At 45.3% G+C, this 14,289-nt stretch overlaps 1 protein-coding gene across 7 annotated transcripts in view; it reads right to left on the bottom strand.

The window, feature by feature from the left end:
* LOC100746284 (irregular chiasm C-roughest protein-like) overlaps positions 1 to 14,289 on the bottom strand; it is a 162,587-nt gene that overhangs the window by 48,505 nt on the left and 99,793 nt on the right. For 5 of the 7 annotated variants that reach the window (XM_033324507.1, XM_024372150.2, XM_024372152.2 and 2 more), the window contains exon 2: positions 7,904 to 8,244. In XM_033324507.1, coding sequence (XP_033180398.1) covers positions 7,904 to 8,244 — 341 coding nt within the window. Of the gene's footprint in view, positions 1 to 7,903; positions 8,245 to 8,864; positions 9,814 to 9,884; positions 10,243 to 14,289 lie in introns of those variants that run through there. The other 2 variants (XM_033324506.1, XM_033324508.1) reach the window with 2 other exon arrangements.

The following is a 14,289-nucleotide window of genomic DNA, read 5'->3' on the forward strand; positions in this document are numbered from 1 at the left end:
AAGCGGGCGGAGCCGGTCGTGCAGGTTGCTCGACCCGCAACCACCGCTCCTACCGAGCTTGCTGACGATGTTGCTGCCGTTTTCTGCTGCCGTTCGCGCAGCCCTGCCACCGTCTAAGCTGCGCGGACGCGGGTAATTGATACTCCAATCGACCGGTTGGCCAGCCGATCGAAAAATCCTTGGATTACCTTGGTAAGGCTATAGAGCCGCGGCAATTAATATACACGTCAGTTAGAAAATTTATGCCCGTGTGGGATCGCGTTCGTAGATTGCCTCGTTCCGACCACAAATTTCTCTGTTACCCGGCAAATGTAAAGATACCGATGTTAATTAATCGTATTTATTGGGCCCCGATCGATAACGAGCCGGATGAATAAAAGCACGCTCGAAACCATCAGTCCTGGCATAGCGTTCCACCAGGTATTAACGAGCAATAACTCGCTTATTTATAGGAAATCACCGTTTCAAGGGCTTTTATTTTATGCTGCTGTGTTCGACGATCTGTTCTCTTTGCGGATTTAGCTTAATAAATAAACAACCATTGCGACGTTAAGTGGCCGTAGAAAATTACGCTCCTTTCACAGTCTTACGGTAGAAACAGCTGGAGAAAGGGATGATGATATTCAGGTCCGCGTAGCGTTTCGTTCTTCGTACACGAACGGCGGCCTTCCTCGATGATTTCTCGTCAATCTCCGCGGAAACCGACGAAGCCGGTCGTGCCGGTTTCGCATCCTGTTACGGGACTGCCGCACCGCAACTGTGGTGCAATCCATTTCTACGCGAGGCCAGACGCGAACTCCATCGTCCTCTTCTCGAGTTCGTGAACGAGAGCACGAACGAACTACGACGAGTGATCACGAAATCGAGGCATGTTTCAGAGATAAAAACTATCTCGTCTGATTAATGGGCAAATAAGACACGGTAGAAGAAAGAAGAAAAAGTTGTTAGAAATTTAATCGCCTATAGATATAAGCCAATGGGAGGTACTGGCAATGGCTGCAACGTCCTTCTCGATATGATCACGATAATGCCTCGTTCGCCGAACGAGCTGTCCGCGGACGTATCCTGTAGGAGATATATATTGATCTTAGTTACCGATCCTCTCCGCGATCGACCCTGTCCTCTTCTAATCCCCGCTTAGAGACAGATCGAAGGACATCCGGTGGGGCAACCGGTTGCAGCTTGACGCGGCTGCCAAGCGATTAGCGCTACCCTCATCCTCGTAACACGGCCATTTCCAACATTCCGCGATCTCCCCTATCGATCTCCAGCGGGCTGCATTAGCCGGGTGCAGCGTATACGCGACAAATGTTTCGGAACTAATTTAAAGTTATCCGCGGGTTCGGCGTAGCCCGGCCAACACACGTCGCGTACTTATTTCTTTCGAGGATTTTGCAGAGAATGCAACGTGTAACGGATATGTGCGACTCCGTCGATTAAAAATAGAGACACGTACATGACACCGGCTGCGATCGACCGGATGAATCAGAAACTGCGCCACCGATCATCCAGCCAGACCTCTCGCAACCACGTCGATGCATCGATATGCTCTGCGACACTGTCGACAGCTCGTTCAACTTCGCTGGCAAGTTACTTCGTCGCCTTCGCGTGTCTCCGTTATCGTTTTGCTTCGCTTTGCTCAGCCGTAGCACTGCAGCTGTTTACTAATCTGCACGGGACCGCGCAAATTGAGAGTAACTCGAGCGTAAGGAAGGTTCGAACTCCATTGTTCGCGAACTCGTGTCGTGGGCACAATCTAGGAGGGACCGGTAGTAGTGCGGTCCCGGAACCGGAACTGCTGAGTTCCGCCACCCTCTCGAACCGATGTTTGCATCTTTAAGCGCGCTTGATTGCGATTACTTGGTCGGAACTCGCGACCGAGCCAGCGAAATCGACGAGCCGCAGGAATCGTGCTCTGTGCCTTCGATTTTCCGATATCGACTTTTGGAAGCGTCGCCGCTTGTATCGACAGTTTTCCAAGCTTCGATACTCTGCGCTCGAGGATTTGTTTACCGCAGGCAAATCGCAAGCACGGCGAGACGCGGAGAAAATATTTGTTCCCGTGTTTCGAGTCTGATGGGAAGTTACGAGTTGTGTAGTACCGAAGACATTTTGGTCACTGTGCCGTACTATTTGCGGAAGAATGGAGGAACCGACGTTTAAAGGAACTTATTTAACCGAAATTCTCTGTACACAAACCGAGGGATACCTTGGTTCTATTCTATACGGAAGATACACTGTCTTTGGGGGAAGAAAATCAAGACTCGCGTTAACTGGAAGAAACAAACAGGACGCGTCACAATTTACGGTCGATTCGACGCTACGGTGTCCCTATCGGGAATTCGTAAAACCGAAACCCGACGATTCTTCCTCCGTTGCAACGAAACGCTTCTAAATTAATTAATCCCGGTGGAATTAAGAGGAGTTAAACGGCGGGAACTTTGCCGGGACAGACTCTTATCAACTTTGCAGCCACGGTACTGGGATGCTACCTTTCCAACAACAGAACTCGACCAAGTTAAAGACCGCTGTCGATCGTCGGACAAACAACAGGAACCAATACGGATCGTGTTGTGTGCGTTCTACGTTTACCGTACGAATGGTCACTGTGAGGGTTGCAGTAATGTTATGGAAACTGAGAGTAACACATCGTTTCCCTTGTTACCAACGAAACTCGCTGAAGGAGAAGAGTATAGGGTGTCCCAGCTGACCTTATCGGCTAAAGTGCTTTCGCTCCGGGTACAGCTATTGAGCCATTGAGTGGATATCTTCTTTCTTCCACGAACGTAGGAGTGTCCGATGGAATTTTTAAGACAAGTTGAATGGCCGATGATTCTAAGGTGCTTCCTAGGTGAACGCAGACCGCTTGTATTTTTATATAGGTATATCTAATAAGAAAGTTGCAGGGTAAGGCTTCTCATAACAAGATCTACGTTTTTCTTACAACTCTACAGAATTAGGAAACTAACAGTACGATGTACTCGCGAGTCGCTGTCTTTGTTGAAAATAGAAATCGCGCGAAATAAAACGGCGCGGTGACCCCGATATCGGAGCTTAATGGCAACGAAAATGTTCGGCGTGCAACGGGGCCACGCACGCAACTTCCGCGAACCAAAGGTTCGTATCGTCTAGAAACTCGAAAAGTAAAGGGAATAGCTCGGATAATAGAGTTGGTACACCTTGTATATCAGGTGGCGTTGGCTTAAATTGCCTCTCGCCTGCCACGAATCTTATCGTTTCGAGCCGGCGTGATTGTTACGAGAGCACACGGCGGCGGCTGCATGGCGTGCCGTTGATACGTCGCTCCGCTCCACGCTGCTGGCTTTCGCTCGCGTTTGGCGTACACGTATATACGGTGAGTTGTACGCGAGCACTGCTTACATAATATCGATACAGAGAGAGAGAGAGAGAGAGAGAGAGAGAGAGAGAGAGAGAGAGAGAGAGAGAGAGAGAGAGAGAGAGAGAGAGAGAGAGAGAGAGAGAGAGAGAGAGAGAGAGAGAGAGAGAGAGAGAGAGAGAGAGAGAGAGAGAGAGAGAGAGAGAGAGAGAGAGAGAGAGAGAGAGAGAGAGAGAGAGAGAGAGAGAGAGAGAGAGAGAGAGAGAGAGAGAGAGAGAGAGAGAGAGAGAGAGAGAGAGAGAGAGAGAGAGAGAGAGAGAGAGAGAGAGAGAGAGAGAGAGAGAGAGAGAGAGAGAGAGAGAGAGAGAGAGAGAGAGAGAGAGAGAGAGAGAGAGAGAGAGAGAGAGAGAGAGAGAGAGAGAGAGAGAGAGAGAGAGAGAGAGAGAGAGAGAGAGAGAGAGAGAGAGAGAGAGAGAGAGAGAGAGAGAGAGAGAGAGAGAGAGAGAGAGAGAGAGAGAGAGAGAGAGAGAGAGAGAGAGAGAGAGAGAGAGAGAGAGAGAGAGAGAGAGAGAGAGAGAGAGAGAGAGAGAGAGAGAGAGAGAGAGAGAGAGAGAGAGAGAGAGAGAGAGAGAGAGAGAGAGAGAGAGAGAGAGAGAGAGAGAGAGAGAGAGAGAGAGAGAGAGAGAGAGAGAGAGAGAGAGAGAGAGAGAGAGAGAGAGAGAGAGAGAGAGAGAGAGAGAGAGAGAGAGAGAGAGAGAGAGAGAGAGAGAGAGAGAGAGAGAGAGAGAGAGAGAGAGAGAGAAAATGCGCATAGAGTGTGTATCGTAGAATCGGTTGTTGGACTAATCCTTGCCGCGCGAAATGGGTAGCAGCGTGTAAATAGAAGGCAAAGGAGAGCGTATGGCGTAACTGGTATCGAGGAGAGGGAAAAAGGGCCAAAGCTCTGGCCGATACGCGTGTACCGTACGGCAAGCGATGTTTTATCGTGGCGGAACGTGGAAATTTTTCACTGGATAAACCTCGAAACGTTGCAGCTTTTTGTAGCCTCGCTTTTTGCGGCATTAGATACGGACGAGAGGAGGGAAAAAGCGTCGCGTGAATTTAGCTGTCGAGCCGAGACGAACACGAAAACGCGACAGAACGACGCGTGCGCGCGTTCGCTCATTAAATCGCGACCGAGCAGCCACGATAGTTCCCCGTGTATTATGATATTACGGTATCGGTAGGATGGCCGCGCAATGACACACATTCGCAGCCGCACGTCGGTCACGGAGAAATTGCTAAATCTGTCGGCCAGCACGAGCGACGCCGTGCAAAATAGCCTGCGGCTGCGAATCGATTAGATTGGCCGTTCCGCGTTCTGCCAAAGGAATTCTTTGCGGCCGCGCACGGTGGTTAATTGGCAGGTAATCGAATAAACGGTCGGTCCATCCTTGCTGGATGAGCGTAACCGGCCAATTTCCAATTGCCTGATACGGCCTGAAAAAGATCCCTCGGGGGCCTTTCAATTTTACCGATTCAGCGATCTCGAACGAACCAAAGAAAACTTTCGCCGGTGAATCGTCGTTAATTCCAACCCTGACCGATACCACCCTTCAACGTACCCGCCTCGTTGATGGCTGACTGCGTTCGTTCGAGAGCAACGCTCGCTCCGGGCCACGACGCGATGCTACGATGAACGCTCGAACGCGGACGAGCAAATGTTACGTCAGCGGAGCACACATTTTTCGGAACTCGTTAAAAAGGCAATTTAACTTGCCGCTTGCGGCCCATTAATACCACCGCGTTATCGACTCTCTCCGCGACTTTCCCGCTTCGAACTTTGCTCTCGCGAGTATACTGTTATTCCAAATAATGTTCGAAGGGAATCCATTTGAATTTTTCCCTCCACACTTCGGCCACGTCTTGCATTCTATGATCCTCTACCACCCAATCTTGCTTCTTCTTTTGAAATACACGTATAGATATTTTTTTCTTTTATTTATTTCACCGTTCGATTCGCCCATGTATATATCGAAATACAATCGAGTTAAAACGTTACGCGAAGAGTCATGAACGAAACAAGATGGGCGAACGTACGATTCCATTCTGTGTGAAACGTCAGGTCGTTCGTCGTCCGTCCCGTATGAATTTCGCACGACGATTCGACCTCCCGAACCGACCCGTGTACACGCTCTACATAAAATATTTCGTCGCATCGTGCAACTTTTCCTCTTCTTCTCACCCCTTTCGTTTTACCTTTCTTTCCTACTCACTCAGTCGCTCATATTTTTTTCGTTCTTCCTTCTTTTTCGCAATTCCACGACGCTACGGGAAAAAGGCAAAAAGAACAGCTAAAAAAAAAAAAAAGAAAAAAAGGAAAAAATCAATAGGCCGCAGGAAATTGAATTTGGTCCGTGCAAACTGACCCGTCGTGTATCGCAGCTGCGTGCCGCCGCTGGCCAACGGCGCCGGGGAAAAAACGGAAAACGAGCGCGAAGGAAATGGCGCTGTCGGTCGAACGCGACCAAGCCTCCATCGAGATTCATTCGATTTCTAACTCACCCCTGAAAATATGTTCTACCCTTTGCATCCGTACGTCTGTTACCGGTCATTCAGTTGGATATATATTCCCACACTGATCCCTTGCATCGCGAAATACGGTGCTGAATACGATGGATGAAAAGGGAACTATTTTCTTTTTCATTTTTTATCCTTCGTACGGCATATCTGTGGACGCGTATTCGATTCGATTATATCGACACTTCTCTGGCTTTCCCCTCGAAATCTGCGGTTAATTTCATCGGACGGTTCGCTAGGGTGGGTCGTTATCCTGAGCCGAAGCTTTATCCCCGGAATGAGTTTAGACTTCGGAAGAGAGGAGGGGGGGAGGGTTTATCGCAACGCCGTGAAATTCAGAATTAGGCAAACGAAACGGTAATCTCCTAGTTTCGGAGAAACTTTAAATACGTGGGCCTCGCGGAAGTAAGTTTAGCTTAAACCGAAAAAGAGCCTCCTCTTGTACGACCGAAGAAATAAAGGAGAGACCGAAACAGGGAGAACAACGTCTTGGCCGTTTTCTTGTCCCGCTTGTTTGCAAATACGGAGTTTCAATTTGTTCGTGCACATAAGCATTTTCCAATATCGCTGTTCCTTCCTCGTCTCCTACGTGCAACAAAGGGGAAAGCAATTTCGCGAATGCCTGCGGAGATACCGCCTCTCCTTAAGGACATCGTGTAATTTAAACGCAACAAACACATCGGAAAAGTGGAACGCTTCGTTCCCTTCCTTTTTACAGACTGCACGAAAGAAGAAAGGATGGATTTTCTAGTCAGTCGTAGCGGATTAAAAACAAGCGGCGATACAGAGGGCATTTGGCCAATTGCTTTGCTCGATATCAGACTATTTGACTGTCCTTTTTAATTAGAATATGCATCGGAGAGATCTCGACTACCGAATTTTCACCGAACGACGGGAAGTCATCTTCGTATAAAAATTTTCTCATTAATTCTCATCATTACAATCCTCATTAATTCTCGTAGGCGTCACGAAAGTTCGCGAGGTTTCACGCGCATATACATAGTGTAGTATGGAAAACTAAGAGGATGACTAACAACATGATAATAATGCTGTTATTAGATCCCGGATATCTATGTAAATTTGTATTTTTCGAACACTATTGATTTTCAAGTTTCATTCGTTAAATATTCTAACCAGTGTTTTACTTTAAATAGCTATTGATTAACATTATACATATTTGTATGTATTATATAAATACTATATTATATATAGTATTTTTCGATATTACTTGCATTCTGTGCATTTTCGCAGCTTTAAATTTTCCAATAAATGCATAAAAATTTGCGGTTTAGTTATTACATTACGATCTTATTCGTAGATTTTTTTCGGTCCGTAGGCGTGTCTATATTTATAATTGTACTGGCTCTATCAGGAAATAACCAATCACGTATACTCCATAATCGTTATGCAAATCGATTGGGAACTTACAAACATGCGTTCTCGTGAAACTCGCTCCACTCATTCCCGCATGCAAGCTTTATTTTCACGCATATATGTATATCGGCCTAGTAATATATAGCTGAGACTATAATATTCTAATCTTAGATTTAGCTATACAGGTAAGAATAGAACAGAGAAATTTCTATAGGTATATGAAGACCAAAGAGAAAATACATGATAAGTTTGTTCGTTTTGATTTTCTAGTTCTGATGCTATTTGCCGGCAAGAAGAGAGTATTTTCATATACTTACATAGTTGGAGAGAGATGTCTTAAATCCAAACATACAACTTTTTAAAAATAGCTGGTAAATCTACAAAGTTTCATAACAAATCAGTGGTATAATCTTATGATAATCAGTATCTTTCAAATATCTAAAAAAGTGTCAAATACACATTGCATTTAATATTAAAACCATATAAAATGAGAAAAATTGGTAATGTAAAATTAACAGACAACATGTTGAATTTTTAAATTCTACTTCTATAAAACATAAAAATTGTGACTTATTGCATTTTTCTCCTATGATCTTTATATTGGATCGAGTTAGTTAAGTGAATTTCACTTACCCTCTTCATCGCTGCCGATCATGGCGTAACGCTCGTATCCCGTGAGGTTTCTGACGGCGCCAAGACCGAAGTCGTCCTTTGTCCATTGAATAGGTCCCTTCTGGTCGAGGACCCGGCAAGGAAGCGTCACTCGGCTGCCAATCACGGCGGTCTGATCCATCGGTTCAATCGCGAATCGCTGATAAACTACTTCCGTGGTCGTGATCGGCTTCACCGTCGAGGCCAATGGTGACACGTTCGTTATGTTCGTCGCTGATGACGTTACCCTCGTTCCTAGCGTCAGTAGCAACGATAGCCAGATTATAGATGGCGTTGATCTTGCTACGCCTCTTGTTCTCGTGCTGAAAGCAGAAACGAAATAATTTTGTATTCCTTCGTTTTACGTAACGCGATATTGTATTTCAACAAGTTAGTAATTAAATAAACGATAAAACTGCAAAGCAACAAGTTACTAACAAAGCTATAAATGTACTTCTTCCGAGTAAGACCAATTCTAATATTTGTTACGTTCTGTCTATAAAAGCCTTAGAGAAAACACGATTCTATCATTAATAGTGTAAAACGTTTTTCCCACGTACCGAAAAATATTCGATGCCGAAAGAATTGCAGAAAATAATTTTATTCCAAGTACTCTTCACGATGGGAAAAAAAAGAAAAAAAAAAGAAATAAAGCGATTCCAATAATTACAAACGGTTCCTAATCCACGCAATATACTTTCCTCGCACTATACTATAACTGAACCCTCTTCGTCGCGTAAAAATCACCCCAGGTGCCTTATGTAAGCGTGGAACTACATTACCACGTTAAACTTTACGGTTGATTGCACGAGAACGAGCTGTCGTAAATTATGACTTGGACCGCCGGCAGAGCAACGGGGGCAGAACAGTCGATAGTCGAATTACGGATCAGAGGGGAAAATAAAGGGTAGAATTAATAGCGGAGCGGCGATAACGCACTTACGGCGTCGCAATGATATTCCAGGGTTGGTTGTCGATAAGAAGTAAAAAGCGTCTAAGTTCGTTATTTAACTTTTCTCCCTACCCCGCCCTTTTCTTTCTGTCTCTTTCTCTTCGCTTTCGCGCACCGCCTAGTCCTCTAGCCGAGGATTGTTTAACGACCTTGCAGACGGCTGTACGCTGCTCCGCCCGTTTACCTTCGAACCGTCCTTATTTATCTTTATAGTCCCATCGGATTAGAAGAGCGGAGACCAAGAAGTCGTCACCGTAAATGAAACGATAAAACTATAGCCAGTACAGCAATTTATTATTGCGTTTTTAGAGCATATATAGCTGTTAGTACACGTGATGCCACTGTTATGACCAGGTGAGACTATATCCTTCTTCTTCCTCCTCTATTCTCTGTTTTTTTTTCTCTTCCGCTTCTTTTACGACGGTAATACCGTTTCGTCGATGCAACGAAAAAAAAAAAAATATACCCGTTGCTGGCAATTATTACGGTAGCCGTTTTACGACGACAAAGGGAACGGTGGCATGTTGTCGAGGAGAAGGAAGATGAGAGGATGAGCACGCGTTAAACGATTGAGAAACGCTTTAATAAAACTCGATCAATTCGCTTTCTTCCACTTTCATCGTTGTTGCTGCGACAATTTTATTCGAGACTCGGCGTGAGCGGTGATCGATATTGAAATTCTTGGTCGGGACGGCCCCGCGCGACGTACGTACTTCCTATCTTCAACGACCAAAGCAGCACGCCGATCGACGATGTTCGATCTTCTATCACTCGAATCGAATATATCCACGGACATGTTCGCTTCGGCGCTCTAATAACATACGTGAACACGTTTCTCGCGTTGCAATTTACGCGACAATTTCTCCTCGGTGAAGTGTTCCCCCTTGTTCCTTATCGAGTGACGCGAACACGTTCAACGTGGTCACGTCGAGAAACGCGCCAGTCAGCCGACGAAGCGTTCGTTTAATCGTTTCATCGACCTCTCAATTAACTTTTATTCGTCTGGCTTACGCTTGAATCGGACCACGTTGCATCTTCATCGTGCGAGTTCTTCAGACGGAACGAAGAGAAGATGATCGCTCTCGAGTTTTTAACGCAGCGATATCCCGTCTTCAGCGAACAATTCAGACTAAAATACACCTTTAAATTTTAGACACTGTCAACCACGATATTTCGAGTACGAAAGCAATCCCCATCCGCCTTATCCCGTCCTGTCCGGGCACACCAACTTCCTCCTTGGCTTTCGTTCCGGCAGTGAATCGTGGTGCTCGCACCCTTTAAGAAAACGGCCCCGCTCGTTACACGTCGCGTTCGTGTTTCTCGTTGAACGAGTTAGACGACGTTAGCAAGGAGGAGGCGGACGTTTCTTGTCGCGCCATGTTCCGTTTGCTCGACCAGGGGGAGGATGTCGTAAGACGGTCGTACGACATCGTGCGGCTCAACTGCTTACGAGCTCAATAGGATAATAACCTCAGCCTGGTCGTTACCAGTCGAACCATTTCAATGGAATACAAGCCTAATGGACGTAATAATAATTGCGCTTGTGCCTCTCGGTTTCGTCGTTGCTGTTTGCCCCTGCAAGCTGCCTCGACTCTGTACGCACCACGGAACTTTGAAATGTGTCCGGGTAACGCGACGCGTCCTATGTGGGCCACGTTTCCTGTCGTCGTTGACAAATGCCTGGATCGGCTGCGGCTTTGCGGCTTGAATCGATAAGCGCCACTTTAACGCGTTCGCCGATGTTTCTCTCGTTTTACCAACCTATTCCCGTCTAGCGCCGTGGGAAATGAAAATATCACACGAAACAGTCACCTTACCCGAACGAAACCTCTCGCAGTCTTGTCGAGGAGTTTTAAAGAAATAAGAAGGAAATAGGAGAAAGGCGAGAGAAATACCGATCTCATAACCGAGTCTACGTTTCAATCCGCGGAAAGTAAAAAAGTTTGAGGTTAAAGTGGGATTTTAATAAATTCCGCGATATTTTCCTCCTATTTTCACAGTGAAAATAATCGCGTCACGGTCGGTCGCGAATCAGCCTGTGGGCGAATTACGAAACAGTCCATTAACGGAATACAACAATAACAGAGAATCATTCGATTTTTCGTTCATATTAAAATTGATAAAAATTGAATTCCGGCTGACAGTCGGTTAACCGTTGTCTGATATTTAATTTAGAAATACCACGTTTTACCATTTCGAACGTTCGTCTTTCCAATGTTATCGTCAAACACCGTCACACAGAATGTTATCAACGTGCAACATTTTTCGTTCCATTTTCCAAATTTTAATTGCCGGCGGAATTTTTTTTTTTTTCCTCAAACCGGTACTAACCCGTTCTAACCGGAGCACGAAGTTACGATTCGAAAGTGCTTGTTAAAACAAAGCTCGATCACGGATTACCTGTTCATTCGTTATAATCACGTTTAATACTTTTAATTAATTTCAATCTAAACCGAACATCAACCGGTCAGACATCATAATTCAGGGATAACGTTGTATCTCCTCTGTGGCGTGATAAATAATCATCGGACCGGAGGCAAAAATTTCAGAATATTTATCGTCCAGCGATCAGTACTTTTTATCCTGCTCCGTTACATCGATATCCCAACCTACGAAACGATGGTTCGCAAATCAACGATTTTTAACCATTATACAAGCCACCGCGATCCCGAATTTCGATACGATCGTTCATTATACGTTCGGGAATTTTGGCATAATCGCGCCGAGCTCGGTAAACAAGCGTTTCGACGAATAGTTAACGAAAATTCCCGATGCACGTACCCGCGAGATGTAAGAGAAACAAGGAAAATATGCGGCATAATGATAAAGGGAATTAAACAAATGAGACACATTCGTTACTCTGTAACGCAACGGTCGCCTGTAAGGTAATTAAAAGTTTCGACGAGACACGTAACGAAGATAATATGATACATCATGGAGGGAGTTTATAAAAGTCAAGTACGGATTTCAATTTTATCGGAATATAATCCGTCGATGACTGTAGGTCGTCGAGGCGAACCAAGTGGCGCCGGCACGCGTCTATCCGTTTGTTATCGAGATGGGATTCGTTTGCACGTCCCCTTTACTTTATATCGTTGACCCGCGTTAAAATTTCGTGCGATTGCAGGGCACGTGTTCGATCGGTCTCTTGCTTTTCCTAGCTACGTATATACCACTTGGTTATTACATACGCTAACACGTCCCTGAGTATAGATATTCCTGCCAACCACCATGTATTCGTAGATCATGCGCCGCCGATAAAACGGCGCGGCCCGGTCGGTGCCTCGTGATAATTAATTGGCCGCTGTTCATCCGAACAATTACACCTGAATGCCGCGGCAATTATCAGCGTGCCGCAGGGATGACGCTCGCCGTTGAACAAACGCACTCGTTTGTCGCGTGGTTGCTTGCCCATTGTCATCGAAATTTTGACGAGTCTACCCTGTCTCGCGCGACTTTTCCACCCCTTTTTTCCTTCGTATTTCCCAGTAAAAAGGTTCATCTAGAGGTTCGTAATCAAGTAGTCATCGTGAAACACGCCGAAGAACGACATTCTTGCTACGGAAATTGTGTAATCTCATCGTGTCTCGATAATGGTGACGCGTTTTTCCGCATGGAAAAATCCACGTCGACGTATAGCCAGGCGACGCGGTACAGCGACTGCGTTTGACAGCTGAAAATCGAAGTCGTGCACAAACCCGACCGGGTCACTGGAAACACGGTCGTAGCCGTCCTCGAGTCGTCGAACAGAGACAGTGCGTCTCTGATCAATTTGTCATCGCATGACCCAGAATCAAAGATACGAGTCCCACGGGTCGTCGTTTCTGGAAACGTCCGATTGATGTGTACACGCGCTTCGCAATCGGGCTGCTGTTCGATATTCGTGGGGATCGACAGAGCCTGTTGGAAACGATACACACAAAGCGGTCGATTTCGATGCTTGACTCCACCTACTCTCGTTTCATAGCTCTATAAACGATGATACGATCAATCGTAACCGATTTTCGTTTATTTTTTTTTCTTTTATCTTGTATAGTAATCTGATCTGAGCTAGCTAAATGGAATACTGTTATTGTCGATCAGTTTGTTACAGGACGAAATTTGTTAACGCGACATGTTGTGTTGCGTTTTTAAGTATCGTCAGCTAACGACTACGATTGTCGTTTGATCGGTAAAGTTAAGGCATGTTTGGTCACAGTTACCGGCAATATGGTTGATCATCTGGGAACTTCGTGTGCTACTGATATTAGTGTTTTGGAACTCATCTGAAACTATGGGACCCCGGCTAGCGATCGTAGCGGTTGCCACGAGGTAAATTAAATACAGTGTACGATCATTTTCTAATAAAATCGGGTTAACGTTATTTTAACCAAATGTGTCACGAAAAAAAGAAATAGGCGGGAAGATATGAGAAACCTAATATTACGACAGGTTGTTGAACTCTATAATCTGGACGAATTTAAAACAGTAAGTGGCTACGAATAGCGACTATGTCATGCACGGAAATAGCCGTAGCAATTGAAACATATTTGATAATTTGCTTATTTTAACCACTGTTGTTTACGAATTTCAGCTATGATATCACATTTTAAATTGCAAAATTGTACAACTGTTTGACAATTTGCTTATCTTATCTATTGATTATTACGAACTTAAACTACGATATCTCACGCTAAAGTTTATATTCTACAAAGGATATATCACGCTCATTTTCATTATTCAGTGGACAAATACTCGGCCATTTGTTTATTTTAGCCTTCATAAATTCAAGCTACAATTCCCCCTTCTAAACTATATCATTTATGAAAGAGATACACCACACTCGTTCTCACCGTTCGTTGCTTTTTATTACAAGAGTCCAATCATTTCCACTGACAATCCGAAAAATGTTCCTGTTTGCGTGGGTCGAACACCAGATCCTCTTAATTTCGCCTACGCGCTACTCATCATCCTCTTCGAAAGGGATGAAATTGTTGGTCGTCCACGATGATGTATCCTCGGCTACCTTTCCCTTCAGTTTCGCTTCAGCCTTGGCACGCCAAACGCCGATAACTACGAAACCGCAATACCTCTGGCGTGTACGGCTTTCAATTTGAATAATCCGATGAATAAATTTACCCGACCATACAGCCCGTTACAATCGCAACGTGCCGTTTGGTGATCTCTCGCTTTTTCTCTATTCGTCGTCAAACGTTTCTGGGCCAATCGCCGAGTGTCGCCTAATTTTTGATCGAACTCGAAATAACGCGTCATCTACGACCACAAAATCGCCTCTACAAGCAGACTGGCAGATATTACGCTTTTGCGGTGAAGAGCTGAAAATTCGAGCTCCGTTCTCCGACCGATTGCACGGCATTAACGAAGCCATTAGTACTTTCTTAACTTTGCAGCATAGCCGTTCAGGCGGATTCCACGA

The sequence above is a fragment of the Bombus impatiens genome, unplaced genomic scaffold (genome assembly GCF_000188095.3).
Source record: "Bombus impatiens unplaced genomic scaffold, BIMP_2.2 scf_3474, whole genome shotgun sequence".
In the NCBI taxonomy this organism is placed as follows: domain Eukaryota; kingdom Metazoa; phylum Arthropoda; class Insecta; order Hymenoptera; family Apidae; genus Bombus; species Bombus impatiens.